Source organism: Carassius gibelio, chromosome A17 (genome assembly GCF_023724105.1).
Source record: "Carassius gibelio isolate Cgi1373 ecotype wild population from Czech Republic chromosome A17, carGib1.2-hapl.c, whole genome shotgun sequence".
Lineage (NCBI taxonomy): Eukaryota > Metazoa > Chordata > Actinopteri > Cypriniformes > Cyprinidae > Carassius > Carassius gibelio.
Window position 1 is genome coordinate 17,645,563 of NC_068387.1, and position 23,583 is coordinate 17,669,145.

The following is a 23,583-nucleotide window of genomic DNA, read 5'->3' on the forward strand; positions in this document are numbered from 1 at the left end:
GAGCTCTCTCTGCTCATGCCTTTCACAAAATGGGGCAAAGGAAACTTCCCCAACAGTTGACAGTTTAGTTTGGATTACACGTAAACCTTTCCATTGAGGAACTCCAACAGAAATACAGCGGCAGGAGGAAATGACATCACTGAGCATTCTTCATGACTCCGCATACTTTAAGAGAGCAGGAAAAGAACAGGCCTTATAGAAAGCTATTTAAATTCGAAGTCGAACAACCGTAACTGCTGTTGCACTTGTAACTGTATTAGTAAAACTACTTTTTAAAGACCTAACTGAAATTAAGAGTTATGAGGTTCTCTGGTTCATGTCTATGTAGCTCTGAGACCATCCATTCATCCATCCATCCATATACAAAAACACAACATATAACATTTCTGGTAGTACACTGGACAAATCTTGATCATAACCAAGCTAAAAACAAGACTTTCGTGTGAATTTAGTTTAAAACTGGGTTGGTTCACTGACAAAAAGGAAGCTAAAATGGATTAAGATGATGAAAATACTTTGTGTCTAGTCAAGAGGCGCTTGTCATACACTCATACATGCAGTGTGCATCTGCTGTAGATTTAAAAAAAAATCTCTTCAGTAAATTACTTCAAAACAAAACTTTTTCTGCTCCAAAAATACTTCATGTCATACACAAGTTTTTTTTTTTTTTTTTAAGTTGCCATGAGAAGCCTAAATCCATACAAAAGACCCAAGCTGCCAACTTCTATTTCAGGGATATTATTGATTAAGCACTGAAATTGAATTTTACATTCAGAGAAATCTACTTCATCCAGGGTCTGATCGGAGTCCTAAATTAAAAATAAGTGGGCGGCAGTCGATAGCGTGTGGTGTAAGCCCCACAAAGGCAAATTCTGCAGTCACAGAGAGCACCTCTAATCCAACAATGCAGCAGGCTCTGCCATTCTGAATATACAATGGAAATAAAAAGGTTTCTGAAGTACTGGCCCACTCCACGGCCTAGATACCGGCGGCTCTAAACTGTGAGAAAAATGCAGAGCACATAGGCGAAGTGCCTCTCTGCCACTGAATACATAGTCTCCACTCTTGATCTCAGAAGAAAGGCCAGAGGAGGCAGGGGAAATTAAGTTTGTCAAGTACTGCGGTGAAACTCCATCCGCAGCGATAAGAGTCTCTGCCATATTCACAAAATGTCACGACTGTTCAGGATGGAAACAAAAATCTTTCTGGATTGATTACATTATCTGTGAAGCTGATGAGTATTTCTGAGTGATTGTGTAAATATGTTCAGTATGTTAATGGAATTCAATCAAGAACACGAATTTCAGCCATTAACAGAGGCCTGTGTCTGCAGACAAGTAGACGATTCATTTCATTAAAAGGAATCCAAACAGCTAAACATGCAATAAAATTGCCTGAAAAATGCCTTTATCCATCAAGGAGTTTTTAAGTCAAACTCTACAGCGCTAACATCAGCACAAAATTAGAAAAATGTACAGTTTCATCAGAATCTAAACAAAGCGACTGCTAACAGTTGCCGATGCTTAAGGCGCTTGAGAAAAGAGAGGTATGTAAACTGTATGTGGATTTAAACTTCAACAAAGCGCTACCTGACTTTCTTCAATATTTTTACTTTTTAACTTTGATAAAAGGGTTTGGTTCTTCTTCACTCATCTGAGAGTGTGCTCTCACTCTCTTGCCATTGTTCCGGGTTCCTCGCTGGTGTCAAGACTCAGCAGTGGGATTTACTGGGTGCTTCATGTTCCTCTAACTCTGTGATGGACAGGTGTTTGTGTGACTTGCTGTGATCTCCTGTCAGACTCAAACTTGCCCCTCAGGGTGGCCTCATAAAATCCCCAAACGATCTGTCACATTGAGTTTTGGGATGTCAGAGAGCAGCTCCACTGGGCAAACACTTAAAACTTAAAGAAAAAAAAAAGCAATAAAAAAAATAAAATAAAACAAACGTAGAGAGCAATGTGTCGCACAAATGTATAATTGTATAATTATTAATGTATAATTATTATAGTTTGGTGTTTTCAACTAGAGTTGTTTATAATAATAATAATGTTTCTCTCACTACAGTACATTTAAACAGACAGGCTTGTTTTCAGTAGACTGGATTTTAATTTATGACCATTTAAGTAGCCCTGCCATTCAAATATGACTGATGACTCTGTAAACTTGAGCGGTAAACCCCTTTCAGAGCAGAACAGATGCTCCTGAACAGCCAGTTAATGAGTGGTAAAATGGATTTACAGAATGGGTCACAGTTCTACAATGAACAAATTACGATAATTATAAAAAATCCAATCTGGAATAAATGGACAAATGAAGCGGTTTCTTTGACAATGTGAAAAGTCTTTCTGCTCCTCAGAAAGTCATTGGGAGCCATAAAATGTAATTTGATCAAGAGGACAAGAAGTGCCAGGCTGTCCCATATCCTCCAGAGCACAGGGCGACAAATCCTATTCTCCAGTCCTCCCTAAAATCCCCTCCACACGCAAATACACACCGAACATTTCAGCGCTTCTCTGGTTTTATTGTTCTGGATTTTCCTCTGTAAAACATGGACACAAACGATCATGAAATATGACTAATCCTCCTCCCTCGGGCTTATCTGTCCATTTCTCTTGCACACACAAATGCAACAAAAACAACAGGAGGAAATCTGGGATCTCATTTCTCTGGGTGCTTTAAAATTTTGGAACTATTTCACTGGGGCTAATAAATGTATGAATCCACATACTGAATGACGAGTCACTTATTAAAGAGATGAAATGTCTTTAGTCCCTCTGATTAAAACAATGACTGGCTCATATGAAACAAGAACTGGTTTTGATAAAAGACTTTAAAAACAAGAATAAATCTTATGTTCATCAAGAGTGCATTTATTTGCATACTGAATTAAATATTATGAAATATTACGACTATTAAATACAACTGTTTTCTATTTTAATAGGTTTTAAAATGTAACTTATTTCTGTGAAAAAAGTTGTGCTGCTTAATATTTTTGTAAAAACTGATAAAAACATTTTTTTTCCCAGCATTTTTGATTACCGTATTTTCCAGACTATAAGTCCCACTTTTTTTCATAATTTGGCTGGTCCCGCGACTTATAGTCAGGTGCGACTTATTTATCAAAATTAATTTGACATGAACGAAGAGAAATGAACTAAGACAAATGAACCAAGAGAAAACATTACCGTCTCCAGCCGTGAGAGGGCGCTCTATGCTGCTCAGTGCTCCTGTAGTCTACACTGAAAACACAGAGCGCCCTCTCGCGGCTGTAGACGGTAATGTTTTCTCTTGGTTCTAAATAAATGCGACTTACAGTCCAGTGCAACTTATATATGTTTTTTTTCCTCCTCATGACGTATTTTTGGACTGATGCAACTTATACTCAGGTTTGACTTATAGTCCGAAAAATATGGTAATACAATGTTCAAAAGAAATAGAAAATCGGAAAATCTTCAATAACATAAGAAATGGAATGCATACTTGCTAAATAAAAGTATTAATTTCTTTCACTGACCCTATAACTTTGAACAGTAGTGTAGTTAAAAAAAGATTGACAGGAAATAGTTGTTCAGAAGTGTTTCAGTACATCTCATATATAGCTGCAGACTGTGGGGTACACAGAATTTGAACTTTACTGTATTTGTACAATGATTTATAAGAACATTTCTGGCAAAGAACATATTTTAGGAATGCACATGTGGGTTTTGAACCGTTTTACCTGTGTTTGCATCATGGCACGTTCAACTCTCAGTGAGCTTCCTCTCTCCAGCTTAGTCCTCAGGCACAGTGATGTCACTTCCACTGCCCAGAACTTTGGCTGAGACCGCAAACACTGAGGAAGAAAGAGAGAGATGAAAATATAACTCAGGGTAACAAAAGGTTTTAATTAACCTTTTATTAAGTGAATTTAAGGCATTAAAACATAAAAAAATAATATTACACAGTATAAAATAATATTAATTTAGAGATTTACTTATGATTACATTAAACAGTGTTATTAAATAATTCGTGTTTTTTAAAGACTAATGTCTAAATGACGGTGACTCAGTCCAATTAATACAGACACTAGCAACACCTGAAATGCCAAAAATATTCTTTATATGAATGCAACAAATGCTTAAAAAGATAATTTGTTATTGGTATCCAAGGACAGAAGATGGAGGCTCTGAGATGTGAAGAGGAATTAGTGGAAGCAACAGAGATCAGATCATGGGATCACAGTGCCAACAATGAGAGAAAGACCGCAAGAAAGAGTACGAGTAATGGAGTATGTAGTCAATGAGCAAAATGTCAGTTCCTGAGTATGACTGTGGTGTGTACACACACACACACACAATATATATATATTTTATACAGGAAAGGGTACAGCACTTCAGTCCCATGACCTACAAAGGGAAAGAACGGAAAGGGAAAAAAGCACTGGAGTGTTTACATGTGATTCATGAGGACTTCAAGCCTGACTCATCAAACCCCGGCTCTTAAACCCGACACACACTTCAAAGCCTTCGCATCTTCCTTTATAACTTCAAAGATCAGATATTTCGTGAAACAATGCTCACCCTCATCCTCCCTGTTTTTACAGCCATTTCATATGGGAAAGACACAGAATACTTAATTTTAGTAAAACATCAAGTTTTTATATTCAAGTATTTCAACTCAATGAACTAAGAAACCTGACATTTAAATGTCATAAAAATTTGTTTTACAAGACTGGCAAAATGGCAGCTGATTTATTTTAGGAGGAAAATGGTTGTGGGCCCTGCTGAAGAGTAAGGTTTCAGTCTCATGTGGTCCATTTTTTCAATGTGTGTTAGCCTACTGTACAGTGGGGGTCTATATTTATCTGTGTGGAAAACATCTATATTTAAACTCACTGTTACTGTAACAGGCCTCATCCCGACAGTTGAGCTACCTAACCCAGACAGTATGCCCAAAAGTTATGCTGTGTCATATGACACTTGATCTATGGCATGTATTATCACAGACAAAGCAGCCTCAGTGCATTGCATCTAGCTCAGCATTTAATTCAGCATTGAAAAGTACTGATAGAAAACAGATTTATAAAAATCACAAAGAAACCATGGTTCTCAGACAAAATAAGTAACAATATGAGGTGTTTAATCAAAGGTCTGGAGATCTCAAATCACTTTTCATATAGGATGCCATATTAGAAGATATCCTTTAGACACTAGAAGGCAAAATGTTTAAGGTTTGGCACAGAGCCAGAAAAAATTAATTTTCAGTTTTGGACAATCCTCTAATAAAATAAACCTGACTATGTCTCTGAAGCGCTGATGAACAATGAATAACAGAATCACTTCGACTGTGTCCATATGGGCTGAATGTATCAGATGGGAAGGCAGAAATTGTTAGTGACATAAGCATTTTGGCAGTCCATCTTTTGGAAACTCAAGCTGATAATGTGTGGATTATTTTGTCTTTTTCCCAGCAAAATGACCTGCGTTCTCTCTAAGTGTGTGCTATCTGTCTTTCAGAGGAGCATAACCCAGGGTGCAAATCCAAGACAAAACCCAAACTCACTCAGACCAGAACTGTATTGGGATGGCAAAATTTAATACAATTACAGAAATTCAAAATTCCTTCAAAACAAGCAGCTTTACAAAAACAGAAACAGTGAGGAAGAAAGGAAAAGCCCTCAAATGTTGGCGTGTTGAAAAGGCATTTGGTTTGAAGATGGATATCAATCTAATAAACATGATTGTGTGTGTGATACCATAAAAAAGCCTTACAAAGTAGAGGAACTAGAAACTGTTCTCAGCACAGGAGGATCTAGTACACAGTGGGTGGCACATAGTCCTATGCTGTGAATACACACATACACACAGACAATGCAATATTCCCAACTGATGAGAAGATAAAAAGATGGTTCTGTACATATACATTAATATATATTTTGTGGGAGTATACTTTTTTTGCACCCCAAAAGGTCTCGCTGCTCACTGCAATGCCAAATTGACAAGATGATTATCACAAAGCTGCTTCCTTCCCTGGGGAAGAACCACCACCAAGAAACAAGTTCTCAAGCGGCTGACCCCTCCCACTCCTTCCAGAATGGCACCACTCTGCACGCTTCTGCTGCGCTGGAAACCCGTGTTGCTATGGTAACAGTACCAGGGCTCGGAAATGGGAGGGAAGGCATTTTAAATCACCAGACCGGCCCAAGACTGAGACAGTGTATGGTTAGTTTCTTTGCAGATATATACTGGACTATAGGGCTGCAACAACTAATCGATTATTATCGATAATGAAAATCATTGACAACGATTCTCATTACCGATTAGTCCACAGTGCTTTTACAGATACGTGTGTGCATCCTCTGTGCAAAAAACTTTTAATAAATGGTCTTATCCTTATCTGTAAATGTCACAAATTCACGTAAGCCTTTCCATTTTTGCATTTGCGTTAAGTTGAAATCTTTACTGAAAGAGTGGCGGGCGCGTGCGTTAAACAGACGAGGGAGGGAAACAATAAAGTCTTTTTTTTTGTAATTAAAAAAAAGATAACTTTCTTATATTCTAGATTCATTGCATACAAACTGAAATATATCAAGAGTTTTTTTTTTTTTTTTTTTATTCTGATGGTTACGATTTACAGCTTAGGAAAGTTAAAAATTCAGTATCTCAAATTTTTATATTCAATTTTAAGGTTGATTAGTTTGATTAATTTTGAGTATAAAAACTGGGTACCTCTTGGGATAGTTTAGAACATGCAACCGCAATTATGGGAAAGACTACTGACTTGACGGTTGTCCAGAAGACAATCATCAGCACCCTCCACAGGGAGGGTAAGCCACAGAAGCATGTCGCCTGGGGTAAGGAGAAAAAGAACTGGACTGTTACTCAGTGGTCCACAGTCCTCTTTTCAGATGTAAGTAAATTTAATTTGGAACTCAAGGTCTGGAGACTGGAAGACTGGAGAGGCACAGAATTCAAGCTGCTTGAAGTCCAGTGTAAATTTTCTCAAGTCAGAGATTATTTGGGTGCCTTGACGTCTGCTGGTGTTGGTCCATTGTGTTTTATCAAGTCCAAAGTCAATGGAGCCATCTACCAGGAGATTTTGAAGCACGTTATGCTTCCATCTCCTGACAAGCTTTATGGAAATGCTGATTTTATTTTGCAGCAGGACTTTAGCACCTGCGCACAGTGCTAAAACCACTTCCAAGTGGTTTGATGAACATGATATTACAGTGCTTGATAGGCCATCCAACTCCCCTGACCTGAACCTCACAGAGAATCTATAGAGTATTGTGAAGGGGAAGATAAGCAACATCTGACAAACAATACAGAGGAGCTGAAGGTCGCTATCAAAGCAACCTGGGCTTCAATAACACCTCAGCAGTGCCACAGGCTGATCGCCTCCATGCCACTCCGCACTGAAGCAGTAATTCATGCAAAAGGAGCCCCAACCAAGTATTGAGTGAATAATTAAACCTGGTTTGAAGATCTTGAACATTTCTGTTTTGTAAATCTTTTTTCGATTTATCTTTGAGAAAATATTCACATTTTTTGAGATACTGAATTGTAAATTTTCCTAAGCTGTAAGTCATAACCATCAAAATAAAATAAAAAACCTCTTTAAATATTTCAGTTTGTGTGCAATGAATCTAGAATAGAAGAAAGTTTGTTTGTTTTAATAAAAAAAAAAAAAAAAAAGATTACATTTGCAAAATCATGAAATTGTGCTGAAATATCTTTTTTTTTACATTTATATTTAGGTTTAAAAGTCAACATGCAGAGCGAGAAATTTATGAGAGTAGGAACTGTGAAGGGACAGCAAAGTGTAATTCTGAATATAAATATCAGATGCTTTTACATGATAAGGAAATTACAGTAAGAGGAGACTAACTGTGATCAAAGTGCACGCGACATGTTCCTGTAGAGCATTACTGTGATTTTTTAAATCTTTATTATCCTTGTTTTCATTTTTGATCTAGATATTTAAACTATATTCACTATATAGCCTACAAATGATTAACAAATTTATTCAAACAAATTTATGGAAGGTTTTTTAACCATTTTGTAAGGTTTGTGCCACTGCTGCTCTTAACTATCAGTATTGGTAATTGCCAAAATACTTTTTTAGCTTTCTGTATTGGTTAGACCTCCAACATGCACAAGCTTTTTAGTAACCGTAGTAAGCCATTTTGTAATGCTATAATATAATTATTGCTGTTATCAGTGAAAGGCAGAAAAAAAAAAGTCAAGTGCTTTATACTGTTTTTTGTTCAGATTTATTCAGATTTTATTCCCAATTAGTCAAAAAGCATGTGAGCGGTTATCAAAAGCAAAGGAGCCATTTTTGTTATTATGTGAATAAATACTACTTAGTTGTTTCAGTTTGTCATTTGTCCAAAAATTACTGCAAATTTTTTTTATTTATTTAATTATTTTTTCACAGATTCCTAAAATATTTGTGTTTTGTTTTATGGCAGGTGGTCTAATAAATTGTTAAGCACTGTTTTCATAGCATTCAGTTGGCACATTTATTTTAAGAAAATTTGCATAATGTGGAATAGAAAAAAAAAAGGGTTTTAATACGATTCATCGAAAAAATAATCTGCCAACTAATAGATCAAAATAATTGTTAGTTGCAGCCCTATTGGATTACTGTACTTGGCTTTAATGTCACAATGAAACTGAACTACCCATGGATATTTTCTTCGGTACTGTGAAATACATCCGAGTGAAACTGACTACCAAAAAAGACAAATGTAGGTGGGAGACTTTGTTCTATTCATCAGTCGTTGATTGAATATAGGCAGATCTGAATGCGCTTGCACTCAAATATACAGTAAGAAAAGGGCGGGTTTAAATGAAACAAAATGACTGGAGAAGACTTGCAGTTATAATAACAACAAATAAATAAAAAGAATTATCAGTCTTCTGGATAGTGGATACTAAATGTTTAAGACTATAAAAAAGAAGGATGACTCCGTGAGCGACTCAGAGCAGCTTGACATCACTAATAAAAGCACAGCTGGAATAATAAATGAGCTAAAGCTGCAGCACACTGCCTGTAGAGAGACCCATCCAAAATCAAGACACAGAACAGTAGATGTGAGCAGTAGCAGCATTGCTCTTCGGAGGTCTTTCCAAGAAAGATGAGAGCTGGAGAGAGAGAGAAATTTAAGAGCTGCCTAATGAGGTGTTCAGTGGTCCGAGTCTTCACCTTTATTACTTTAATTACACACAGAATCAGCTAAAATGTCCTCACTTCTTGGAATAAAAAAATACTTTAGGCTCTTTCTGTATAAAAGTACAATGATTACACAGCCTGGTAAATGTTGTGTTAAAGTCCTTTTGCAATAAGTACATTGTGTTTACATATGATTACAAGTAGGGGTTCAAATTACTCATGGTTTGGTTTGTATCACTGTTTTAGAATCATAGATTCGGTACGGTTCAGTACAGTATGTGCTACGTTTGGGGGAAAATGGGACTATACTGTGAAATAAAATGAAAGAAAATAAGAATATAAACTACAAATAACAGTACAAATAAATACAATAGAGCAAAGACACAAATAAAATAAACAGCGCTTTTCAGGTACAGAAATTGATAATACAAAAATGTAAGTAATCAAATGTAAAATAAAATGGCATATTTGATTGTATAAATTAAATATCCTTATATATGAATCCTTATTAAAGTTTTCACACCCAGGTGATGAATACATTAATGGACTGGTCATATTCCAGCATAGCATTCGGCACTCACACTGAACAAAGTTTACAAAGAATGATGGGTTTGTCCTTATTTATTAATTTCCCATTGTTGTGGTGTAATGTACTGGGAAGCAAGAATGCATATCCATCTACAGAAACATACATTAGCCGAACTCTGTCTATTTTACGTGTTATTTTTAACAAGCCATATTACAGATGTGTTGCCAGATTCAAGTTGAACCCTAGTGCAAGACTACGGAGAACCGTTACATTCATAATTACAAGCTCCATAAAAGAAAAAAGCAGTTATAAGTTCCATGTGACTTATCACTGACTGTGACCACATGGTTTAGGAGTGGAGCCACTTATTTAGTTTACATATTCCCAACATTTGGGATTCTAATAAAAAAAAAAAAATTATATATATATATATATATATATATATATATATATATATATATATATATATATATATATATATATATATATATATATATATATATATATATATATATATATATATATATATAAAACAAATAAAACCATCACTACAAAATCCTGCGTCAGCGTCACTGTTGAGGTAGCACTTTGACGTCAGGTGGTCTACCAATCAGATGACATAATGGGGATGATGAAGACTATCATCTGTTGAAAGGCATCCTATAATTTCATCTTTAACCAGCTGGCACGCAATGCTGCCAAAGCTTCTCTGTGAGCCTATGTAAATAGCCCATCACTGTCAAATCACTAATGTGTATCTGGACAATATCTTTTTGAAAGACATTGAAAAATAGAGTTATCATAAGCAGAGCTGCTACTGTAACAAAATCTGGCTGCCACAAAGTACTTCTATGTAGAATATTTTAATCTGTGAGGTGTGTGGGTAAGAAACCTCGAAGAGTGGGCTACAAATGCAATACAGAAGCGTTAAGGTTCTCTGAATAACAGCGTCAGACACAATCTCATAGCGTCAATATCTTTATCTTCAGCTCAATGCCATTTCATTCTGAAGCAGGTGGCACAAGTATGATCCTGTGCACAGCCTGAAAGATGCTTCTTTTTTGCATTATATAATTTAAACCGGTCAGTGACAGCTAAATAAAATACAGCTGTAACACATCAGAAGACATGAAGACTTTTGACTAGTGAAACAGTTCCAAGATTTGATGTTGTCTTTTTCTGTCTGTATGACTCTACCATGTCACAATCATTTCAGCTCATTTGTAAGACATGTTCTCCTAAATGCAGTTTACTAAAGATTCAAAGCACTCCTCTGTCAGTGGTTGTATGATCTACTGTAAAATTCTACATTTTCTAAATTCGTTCTGGTGAACAATGCTGACAATACAGCCCCATAACTAAAATCCTAAAACCAAAGGTGGACAGCAGACGTCCTGTAATGTTATCATCCAATATCCAATGTCGGTGTCGCTGAGCTGATGAAGAAAGCATGAATAACCAGCTTTGAAGGTGCACCAGGCTTTGCTAGGACTCAAGGACCTCAAGGTGTTTGAATATGGCAAGAGTCCCAAACAGTAAACAACAGCTCTAATTCAGCAAGACAGAAACCCCAGACACACCAGGTTCTACATGGCCTAGTGTTGGCAACAGAGTAGTGTGATATGTCTTTAGTCCAAGAACTTTCTCTGAGCAAAAGAACAGAGTCAGGAAAGAAAGAGAAGGTCTTGGCTCGAGAAAATTTGTTGGGAGGTCTTGAATTCGATGATCAGAGTTGAGTAGACATAAGAGGAAAATGTCAGACCCCCTATGGAACGTGTTGACTGGTAAGTAATAAACCATGTAAAAGCCTTCAACAGTAACAGGACAAGTCTGTTAAAGGGGAAGGACGAAATTCTTCTCTTTTTCCGATGTAGTTGGATTAAATCTGCACCTCATTTCATAGTTTTTTTTTCTTTCAAGAGAAATCCTTAAATGTCCCAATGGAAATTTCAACAATGAGAGTGCAAACTGAACAAAAATAATTATTTTCTTAAACAATGACAATCTTGTAATAAAGTTTGTAAAGACCTAATTCTGCACGTATTTAGAGATATTCATGAAAAGCAATGACTCTGTTAAAGTCATTAGGCTCTTGTGGAACAAGAAGATTTATGGTGAGAAATAAACGCCACAGCTATAAATTAACCCACTTTCAATCACAACAGTTCCACTTTCCAAACAGATTTCAGAGCTCAAGTTCAGCTTGAAATGGCCAGTCCTTCCTGGAAACCATCCTGACGATTTGAGCCAGCGCATGACCGCCATAATATCGTTCTGAATACAGCAGGTGCTTCAGACACATAAACCTTTCAGTGAATGAAGAACCACATGAAGATCCCAAATGATCAACAAAACCAGAAAAAGACCTTTGGTTCAAATATTATTTTATTACCCTATAAACAGAAACCAAAAATGGCACGTAACATTGTTGTGTTAGATCTAAAGGTCCAGTCAATCCAAACAAAATAACAAACACTAAGAAATGGTTCGATCCTGGTACAAAAACCAGGCTATAACATTCACAATCTATTTATTTATTTCAATTATATTAAATATTTAAATATAATAAAGATCAAACTAAATCAAACTGTCAAATGTAAATGACCAAAGTTATATTACATTAGTAAGGCAAACAACAAACGGTAGATTAGAAAAATAATCATTTAAAAAAAAATATTACAATTTTGCACAAAGCAAACATTGAAAAAACATCACGACATAAACTGATAGATTTCAGCCGTACCACCTGAACCTAAAAGAAAAAAAAAAAACTACTGCGTGAAACCAAAAACGATTTTATATATATTAAAAATATATGTATTTTGTAGCTCCATCCAAGGTCATGGGTTCGATTCCCAGGAAATGCATGAACCAATAAAATGTTTTCCTCTACCATCTGGCAAATGCATAAATGTTTATATAATTCAAATATATTCTTCAAGATAAAAAGCAGGCAATAAAAAACACTGTGATTTTTGCTGGACACGTGACAACCATCTAACCAGCCTGCAGACTCCTGGATCCACATGTAGACTGGAAAGATGCCTGCTCACACAACCAGCCAGTGGAGGCCAGCAACAGCAGAGTGCAGATCAGCAGAAGATGGAAAGACTGGTGAAAATGATCTCAATGAACTGATGGTAACATTATGACATTATGATGCCTTAGAGTAAAAACAAGGGCTGTGAAATAAAACTTTGGATTTGGCTGAAATCAATCAGTAACTGAGAATTAAGTAAATGTCTAAAGTGGAAGGAAAGTGCTTGTTTGTTCTCTGTCTGATTAGTCATAACTGGCCATACCCCGTTTTCTCATAAATAAACTCAACGCATAGAGACATGGGGGTGGGGAGTTGGGGGCAAATTAGAGTCAGGTGCATATTTCAACAGTGAATGAGGAAACATCTCTTTAACGTCTAATCCTCATAAACATATAATCTGAAAGGTCAGTAGAGGAAAGTCAGCCATAGCTCTAGGTAATGTTTTTCAAATTACTTCAGCTCATCTTGCCCTGAATGTAAGGCATCTTCTCACTCGAACCACACAAATATACAACCTGCTGGAACTGAAAGTTGCACATGAATATTTCAAATCTGCTTCTGTTCCAAAATAAAATATCAGCTGTGGTTTTCATGTTGTACAAAGAACTAAGCTGACATCAACATGCTTCCTGAACACAGCGGGTGAAAACTAGATTGCTCGTTTTGACAGAAATGGTGAGGATGAACCCTCAGCAAGAATTAGGCAAAAAGGAAAGATTTGCTTCAAACATGTCGAAGGGTGTTTTTTCAACTACTGAAAAAAAACTACTGAATTTTTAAGATAAATGTATCTACAGAAATTGCTCAATTCTTCATTATTGTAAACTGATTTGGTGCTCAAGAAAGATTTTTTATTTTTATCAATAAAATTTTTCAGGATTCTTTGATGAATAGGGGAAAAAACAGCAAAATGTAAATGTAAAACTCTTTACTGTCACTTTTGATCAGTTAAATATACCCATGCAGAATAAATAAAAAATAATAATAAAAATCCCACCAATGTAGTTTCTTCCACATCTTTGTTATAATTTTAATTAAATTTTTTAATAAAAAGGCGTTATATTGTAATACTATGCGCTTTGTACTGTAATGTTTTCTGAAGGCAGCCAACAGTGCACATTTAACTGTAATGTGAATGGCACAAGAAAATAAATAACCATCCACTAACGCCGTCTCTCATCGTGTCGCTGGTTAGCCTCTGGTCTGCCTGTGCACATTCATGTGTTTTGGAAGAGGTGTGTTTTTGGAGAGTGATTTGCAGAGATGGTGGAATCTTATGCTTTCAAAGCTAGCTTGCTATTGCTAGCTTCTCTGAAATCGCCTACCCTTCCTTTAAAATTTATACATAAAAAACAATTGAATAGTACCAAAGCTGAATGAAAGCATGGTAAAAATGAGGTCATCCTATTAAAAAAAAGAAAGGTTGAACCTGTTGCTTTTAATAAAAATCAACCCCGGGACCTAAAAGTTCCCAAAGTTACATAAACACCCACAAGAAATGACATCATGAATGCAGACGACACAACCCTTCCACAGCCAGGCTCAAATTAGCCACTGTTGACAGAAATATTCTCAAGATGCGCACACCTGCCATTTCCCAATGGAGACGCCCATCCCAATGAACAAAAGATTTACGAGTTAAACTGCAGGTGTTCACCTCAGATCTGACTGGATACACTGCCATGAAAGAGTAAATGCATTCACATTCGGCTGCACTGGATTTAGGCACACAATGCAGCCAATAGTGCACTGCCCTTGGCCAGAGATCACTGGTGAGATCAATACAAGTATCGGACCTCAGGGGAGAAACAGCAAGGAAACGACCCATCCATCCAAACACACACAAGCTCACATTACATGTATAACGCCATCGCTACATTGGCCTGGTGTAGAAGGCGTCGAGATCCCTAATGGGGGTTCAACGATCATCTGAAACCCCTGACACAAGCTGAAACGCCACACCCTGGAGGTGAACCAATGGCCAAAACAGCGGGAGAAAGCTGACAGATAGTGGATGAACAAACCATCCAGGTGGTTTTGCCAAATGCTATCACCCATGACATCACAAACCAAAGAGATCAGACAAGAACGGCCTCAAAACCCACATGATTAATCTCAGACGAGGAGCTCTTTGAAACTGAAGCAGGTCTGGCACTTACAAGGGGGATTTTGATGAGAATGATGTTACTCTTCCCAAGGCCAAGACCCGCGGTTTAGGAGAATGATCAAGAAGAGAAATAAGACAGAAGTTCAAAGCAAACTCCTTTAAAAAGTAAAATGGAACTGAACAAATAAAGCACTTTACCGACCTGGAGCGTATATAGTACTTCAACCACCTCATCATCTAATGAGCTAGTTTCCTTGGACATATTATCAGCTAAACAAGGTTTTTCAAATCTGATTTGCCAATTAACAGTGTAATCCCACACAAAGCTTAATATGCATCTGGGAACGCAGCCAAGTGTAGCATTGCATTGATTTCTAGGAGCAGTCAGTATGGGATAGTGTATGATGCAGCAAATGCCTATTGATGCTCAGCACATCCTGGTAATGTCAATGTGCAATGATAAATAAGTCCTAAATGATTTATCACTTAAAGGTTTTAATGAAAGCAAGGTTTCATTCAATAAAATCATTATCGGCTGTATCTGCAACAGTATTTGAGGTCAATCAATGACTCTTGATTATTAAAACCAATGGTGGATTCTCCATGTCAGCCATTGTGATGAGTAATGGCAATGAGTTCTCAGACATATTGTACACACACATAACCGCAAACACAAAAATAACACCTCATCCTTAGAAGGTGTACATCAATGTATTTTTTCTGACAGCACACATTTTTATCATCCTCCCACCCTTCATGAGAAATGATTAAATGAAAGGAAAGAGTGTTTGCAGTGTCAAATGCCTGGGCTATGAAAGTATTCCCTGCTGTTCCTACAGAAGTGCGAACTCAGCCACGAACACATCCCGTTCCCTGCCTTCATTGAAAAGACTTCATTTTAAGAATGAAGAAAATAAATAATCCTGACATATAAATGATAGTCCCCACCCCTTGCTATACTCCATCTCACTGGTTATTCTTGAATGGCTCTAAGTGCTATAAGGCAGGTTTAATAAGAAATACTGTATAGCTCATGCATTTTTAAACAAAGCTCAGTAAAATGTAACATCTAGAAACGAAATTCAGGAGAGAGTTTAACAGAACAGAGCACAGAAAAGAGCCTCGTAGACACCAGACTACTAATGAACAAGGTTATTATAGCTCTGAAAATTGCACTACTTTTAACTTAACCATAACCTAATTAATATTCATGATAAACCTAATCACAACCATGTGTTTAAACCCACCTATCGTTCCCACCAAAGTGACACTCAAGGTCTAGATATCAGTTTTAGTCTTCATACCCTATAATTCACCACAAAAAACATCTGCCTGTTACGACACAAACAAGTGCAACATAACTTGTTACTGGTTGTTTTACACACAAACCAGATAATTGCTTTTTTTTTTTTTTTGCAGTTGGATGTGTTTTGATAGAACACAACTACAGAATAATAATAATAATAATAATAATAATAATAATAATAATAATAATAACAACAACAACAACAACAACAATAATTTCAGGCTTTGGAAAATAAATTTCAAACCACCTGACACGGAAATTGTAAAGAACAAAATTATGAATTATTTTCTCTTAGGGTTTCCTTTTGTATTTGATAAATTATTTAAATATTTATATTAAGAGTTTGAATACACCTTCTGGTGCTACTTGGACACGTCATCAGTGAAAAACCCGGGGTTATAGGGTGTTTCGGGTCTTTAATCTTCATACACCCTCACCCGGGCGACCCAACCGGGGGTGATCAGTCCCCGGCTTGTGTCCAAGTGGCAGGTTGCTCCACGGATCCCCCCTACGGATCCACAGCCACCGAGAAGCCCTCTCTGCGGCCTCTAAGATGTTTGAGGTGGCTTTTTTCAATTGCAGTCCTTTCACTCCAAGGAGTTTGAGGGTTTGCATCAGTGAGTGGCCAGCGAAGCCTCGGCACCCGACCTCGACTGGCTCGCAGCGAGTTTTCCAGCCATTGTTCCGACGCTCCGAGCTGAGCCCTGCGTACTTAGCCCTCTTACGCTCGTGGGCCTCTTCAATACGGTCTTCCCAGGGGACAGTTAGTTCCAGGATAACCACTTGCTTGGTAGACTCCGATGTTAGCACCATGTCTGGGCGGAGAGAAGTGGCTGTGATGTTGCCTGGGAACTTAAGCTGTCTTCCAAGGTCAACCTGAAGCTGCCAATCACGAGCAGTGGAGAGGAGCCCCACCGTAGAGCTAGGCCGGTGGAATTGTTCCTTCTGCCCAGCTCTAATGAAGGTGATTGTTTGTTTGGGGGCTGCCTGGGTCTTGCTGAGCTGGATCGCTGTGCAGATGGAGTCCGCCAAAGCCTTTAGCACCTGGTCGTGGCGCCAGCGGTACCGCCCTTCCCCTAGCGCTCTTGAGCAGCTGCTCAAAATGTGCTCCAGTGTGCCCCTCTTCTTGCACAGCTTGCACTCAGGAGTGTCTGCCAGGCCCCAGGTGTGCAGGTTAGCTGGGCTTGGGAGGACGTCATAGATGGATTGGACAAGAAACTTGATCCGAAATGGCTCTGCTTTCCAGAGCTCTGCCCAGGTTATTCTGCGTGGATCTGCATGTTCCCACCTGGTCCACGCTCCTTGTTTGGACATGCTGGCCATTTTGGTGTAGCGTTCTTCCTCCACCTCTGCTCGTATCTCGTCCTGAATCAGTTTGCGCCTCTCTTTTCCATGAGCCAGATCATAACGTGGCTTGGGAAAACAACCAAGACCTGCTCGACCCATTGCCACGGAGCCCACCAGCGTTTTGTGCCTTAGTCGTGCCTCAGTTTTAGTGACGGCTTCTTGTGCCTGCCACTTTCTCCCGGTCTTCACGAGGATTCCTGCTGCTGCGACTTTTGTGTCTTTGGAGTCCCTGTACATCAATACCTCTCTGGAGCGGGTGACTTTGAACTCCTCTGATAGTCCACTCAAAGGAAGATGCAACTTGGTGGAATGGCCGTAAAGGGCAATGCTGCTCAAGGACCGAGGGAGCCCCAGCCATTTTCTGAGGAACTGGCTGATAGACTTCTCTAGAACCTCGACTGTTGATGTTGGTACCTCGTAGACTAATAGGGGCCAGAGTATTCTTGGCAAGACTCCGTGCTGGTAGATCCAGGTTTTGAATTTTCCGGGGAGACCACATCTGTCAATCGCAGTGAGCCAGGTAGTCAGGTCGCACTTGGTTTGTTTTATGGCAGCTGAGTCCTTCAGGGAGCTATCAAAGAACTTCCCCAAGCTCTTGACTGGTTTTTCAGTCACTGATGGAATCATGGTCTCTCCCAGGGCAAAGCGGAAACGGTCGGACACTTTACCCTTCCTTAGGACCAGAGACCTGGACTTGGCAGGCTTGAAGCTCATCCTTGCCCAGGAGATGAGCCGTTCCAGCCCCTGGAGAAGCCACCTGCACCCTGGAACAGATGTTGTCATCACTGTTAAGTCGTCCACGAAGGCTCTTATGGGGGGCTGACGGGTCCAAGATTTTGACTTGGGCCATCTGCATTCTACCTCGGCCGACTTGACAATCATGTTCATGGCCAGTGAGAAGAGAGATACAGAGATTGTGCAGCCAGTGATTATCCCCTTTTCAAGTTGATGCCATGAGGATGTTACTTGGCCTGAAGAGACTCGTGCGCTGAAGTTGTAGTAATAGTCCATGATGAGGTTGCGGATCTTGACAGGAACATGGTGTCTTACCAGTGCGGTTTCAACGAGCTTGTGTGGAATAGACCCGTAGGCATTGGCCAGGTCAAGCCAGAGAGTTGCCAGATCTCCTTTGCTCTCCTTAGCCTCCCGGATCAGCTGTGTCACCACCCCTGTGTGCTCCAGACATCCAGGTACTCCTGGGACTCCTCCCTTCTGGACTGAGGTGTCAATGTAGGTGTTCTTCAGGAGGAAGTCTGACAGACGTTGGGACACGATTTTGAAAAAAATCTTGCTTTCAACACTGAGCAGCGAGATGATGCAAAACTGATCAATGTTGCAAGAGCCCTCCTCCTTAGGAATCCAGACTCCCTCAGTGTACCTCCATTGTGCAGCTACTTTCCCTCTCCGCCAGATCACCTTCAGGATCTTCCAGAGACGTCTGAGGAGCTGCGGGCACTGCTTGTAGACCTTATAGGGGACCCCGCTGGGACCGGGAGCGGAGCTGGATCTTGCCGCTCTAACGGCTTCTTCCACCTCTTTCAGCGTGGGTTCAGTGCTGTCGAATTGGATCCCTGGTTCAGGTGGCGCCACCAAATCCCTGCAAGGTTCAAGGTCATGGTCCCTCAAGGTGTCACTAAAAGTGGCGTGGAGATGGTTGTCGATCTCCTCTACCGGGCAAGCGAGGTGGCCACTTTGCTTCTGGCCCAGTAGTTTCTTGATAAAGCTGAAGGGATTGCCAATGTAAGCACTACGTTTCTGAGCCCTTTCCTTGCCCTTCCTTCGGTGCCGTTCCCCTCTCCTCAGTGAGATGAGTCTCTTCCTTATGATGTTTGTGAGTTCTGACAAGGCAGCCCTTTCTTCTTCCTTAGCCATCTTGAACTGACGTCTCAGGGATTTTAGTTCTTGTCTCAGCTGACTGATCTTGGCTTCTCGCCGGTTGAGCTTCGCTGGATTCCTACCTCCTCTTCTTTCCTCGACACCAAACCGCTCTGCTCCCATGTTCATTATGATGGTACACATGGTCTGGAGCTTCTGGTCGACACTGCCCCTTGAGATGGATTCCAGGCACTTGTCTACATCCTCGTCCAGCTTAAGCCACTCCTTATTGTTTGCGGCAGGCCACTTCACCCTACGGTGTTCCGATTTCCTGCTTGGTGGGGGAATTTGTTTGGCATGGAGGTTCCGGGTACTGTGGGGAGATTCCGGACCCGGCTCCTCCTCCGTCTCACCAGGTTCAGCAGCCGGTGTGACAGTAACTGCTGCCCCAGCTGCCGTACCTGAGCGTAGCTTCACTTGATCCCTCCTGAGGCAGGCCATCTTTGCCTGGTGGATCTTCAGGCCCTTCAGGTTTTTGCAGACCTTGCCGCAAATACAGACTGCGCTCGTAATCCGTTGTACACTTGCTTGGGTCGTTACCGGTAATTCCGTCCGATTGGGATGCTCATTCTCCCCCCCTCTCGGGTATCCCTGGGGGTATATTTCTGTGGGGTTCTTCGTAGCTTGTTGTGGGTGCTCCCTCTCAGGAGCTGCAGGTCGGGGGGCTAGCCCTCCCTGCCCCCGGTTGCCGTCTTTCCGAGCTGTCTGCTGTCTCTCCAGCCGTCGCCACTCTATTCGTGGATGTCATCCAGACTTTCCTGGAGGTCACTGGCTGTGCCAGGTAGGATTGAGTTTGAATACACCTTCTGGTGCTACTTGGACACGTCATCAGTGAAAAACCCGGGGTTATAGGGTGTTTCGGGTCTTTAATCTTCATACACCCTCACCCGGGCGACCTAACCGGGGGTGATCAGTCCCCGGCTTGTGTCCAAGTGGCAGGTTGCTCCTGCAAATACTATATTGTTCTTTTAATCAATATTTATATAAATTCTAAAATGCATATAAACTCAAAAAATATATTTATATAAATTTAGTTAGTGTTTATATAAGTATTTATACAAGTAATTTATGGTGAATACTTTTAACTGCTAGTTTGTGTTTTATAAATAATTTTCCTTAATGCGAACCTTTTTGATGAAGCAAGTATTTTGTAATAATCATCATTTCATCTTGTTCTAGTGTTTATGAGCACAAATTCAACAACTGCAGCGACTACAATGATTTCTACTGAATTGTGTCCAGAGGATGTCCTCATCCCAAACTGCCTCATACACCTATTCTACCCCATTAATTTTGTTTCCAACATGCTTAGAATATGGACTCTAGAGTTCATGCAGAAAGCAAAGATCCATTAGGCACAGGAAACTGCTTGTTTGAACCTTTTGCTCAAAGTGTAGATTATTTTTCCAGAGGGACCTGACTAACAGCTTTTGACAAATAAGATATAAACCTCTGGGTCCGACTCTGGAGACACATTTTTCCTTCTCTCTCGCTTTTTGCTGCTCATTTCCAATCCATCACACTGCTTCGCCCTGTCCATCAGAGCCTCGTACCTGAGATTGGCATAACTAATGACTTGTGGTGACATCTTTGAGGAGGGTGTTGACACATTCAAGCTAGCTTTGAACGGTTTGCCAAAAGCTGTCAGACACTCAAACCTATAGATTTAAGCCCATATTTCACAGTACCACACCTAATTGGGTTCCTCAAAAATCTGTGATCTTAACAGATGTTGATTAGAAGGGATTCATTTCAAGGAAAGACCACCAACATGCTGCATGCTGCAGCCATGAGAACAGGTGTGTGTATTTGTCAAAAAGCAAGTACATGTCCTATCAAGGTTGTCTGGGAAGGTCACTTTATACTTGCAATTGGCCATAACACAGAAACACTCAAAAAGAACTGACCTCATTCCAAGACGTGGGAGAGTTTTAGAGAGAAGTGCACACAGCTGAACGTACGAGAGTGGAGGATGCACTTCATTGCTCATACAAATAAAGATATCAAGCTTTGAACAGCGAGGCGAAGCTGAGCAGACAAGGTCTTTTGAGAACCAGAGAAAGGCAACTTCTAATGAATGCAAACAGATTCGGAGTCTATGAAGACAGGTAGGGCAGTAACCCAAGTATAAATTAGAAAATTAGAAAACAACATAGGATGAAACATCATCCCATTATTGTTAAACCGCATCAGCCACAGTAACACAAGCGGCTGAAGGAACAGGAGAATTCAGATTCACACACAATCACACACATAATATAAAATGATAATCAATTATAATATTTTTTTCATTATAATAAAATTACGAATAATTTTCTTTTGTTTTTTAGTATTTACATAAACATTTATATTTCAAATCTTTTGTAATATAAATATGAATGCTAAAGTGTACTAAATCAAAAATACATTATATTTATACAAAAATATGCCATTTATATAAAAAAAATTGCGTTTACATATGCATTGGCAGAGTAAGCTTTGCCTTCATATGCAGGAAATACTAATACAAACAGAATTTAAAAAGTTGAAAATTGTTTCACTACATTCAGAAAGTCGTTAGTTACAAACGTAACTGCGATTCTGTGACTTAAGTGGAAGACCTCCAGAGGCAGTGCTGAAAGCACTAGTGGAAAATCCCTCATGCTCGTGTTTGACCGAGAACAGAATAACAAAGTTCCTACCTTGTGACTCATGACGTGTCTTGAGCTTTAATAACCCCCTAACACATCATCTCGAGCCTGGATTTGGGCCACAATACTACTGAATCCATTACTCCAGCACAAATAAGGAGCACTTACTGTTAAAGCATGGAGTTCACTCACACGCTTCACGGTTATAATGGCCAAGAGAGATGCTGTATTAAATAACAGCCATTTAATTTAGGACTCTGATATTGGCTCAAATGGGGACTGACGAGGAATCAAGAACAATATTCAAATCCCACGTCATACAAATGATTAGCTCCTTTCAAGAAGGCTACAATTAACCTGTCAGACCAACTCTGATCAATGAGCTGCTAACGCCACCACATACACCTTTAAATGTAGAAGTTGAACAACCAAGTACCAAAAACTGCAAAATATAAAATAAAATGCATCCCACTGAATGGATCACCAGTCACAAAACACTTTCCACTTACAAGCGTACAACTTGTGTGGACACGGCATGAACATTCAAAACAGTGTTCCTGACCCTCTGTAAACACTCCAGGAGAGGCCCAGTGGGCTCAGAGGCCACACCCACAATTTCAATCGGTCTGGATGTCGATGCCAAACTTTCCCTCTTCACGGACTCAGTTGATCTGATCTGCTGGGCAGATGACAAGGTTGTCCAACGGTCAGTGAGAGAAGATTCTGAAAACATGCCTTGTAGGCAAATGTGGAGCTACTAACAGCACAGATTCCTCCAAATCAGTGGTAACGTGGGGAAATCATACAGTATCATGTCTGGCCAATTGTGGGTTAGTGCATCCAGACCCATCCTGGTTTATCCCTTGGGGAGAACCAATGAGGGAATTGAGATGTTTGACTGTCTGCGAACACGTCTTAACGCTGCAGTCCCATAAAGCCTCCATATAATATGCACCAATACCAGGTGTACAGTCCAATCTCCCTGTGACACCATGCCCCATAAGAGAGCATCCGTGGCCTGAATGAGTCGGCCTGGTAGATACACAGCCTGGATGGAAAGCAGGTTGGTCTGAGCCCAGAGAAGCAGTTTATCAGTGCGTTTGCACTCAACACTGGGACAGCGCACATGTTCACAAAGTGCTTCATCGGGAGAAACAAGTGCTGCCATACTAGATTCTGTAGGTGGCCTGCTGCCAAGTCCCAATAAGTCTAGGACCTGCATCACAGCCAGTGTGTGAGCCAACTGATCAGGGCGTGTGACCTTTGATGGGTTTAGTAATGCTGACACCAATACAGATGTGAAGTCTTTCTGTGCACAACGTTAAAAAAAAAAAAAAACATACTGTTGCCTAAGAGGGGATTCAGATTGATGTGGGCAAGCATCGCTTTTACTGTTACTTCCAGTAACACCGCAACTGAAGATGACCCACCTGACTTCTCAGACGGTCTCTCTGGTGACGGTGTGATGCATGATTCAAGTTGAACCTTCTCTTGTACCTCCATATTTGGCTGATCTTTAGCCAAGATTTGCAGTAACATCTCTACTGCAGAACATCAGGTCCACTTTGCATTCTAAATCAGACACTGATGATG

General features: G+C 39.7%; 2 protein-coding genes across 2 annotated transcripts in view; both read right to left on the reverse strand.

The window, feature by feature from the left end:
* The window catches only part of LOC127933560 (tetratricopeptide repeat protein 27-like), a 65,275-nt gene that overhangs the window by 14,634 nt on the left and 27,058 nt on the right, over positions 1-23,583 (reverse strand). The window lies entirely within an intron of this gene.
* On the reverse strand, positions 16,392-19,619 carry LOC127933559 (uncharacterized). The gene has a single exon (XM_052530603.1). It carries the CDS (start codon positions 19,502-19,504, stop codon positions 16,562-16,564), a length of 2,943 nt encoding a protein of 980 aa, XP_052386563.1. The 5' UTR covers positions 19,505-19,619; the 3' UTR covers positions 16,392-16,561.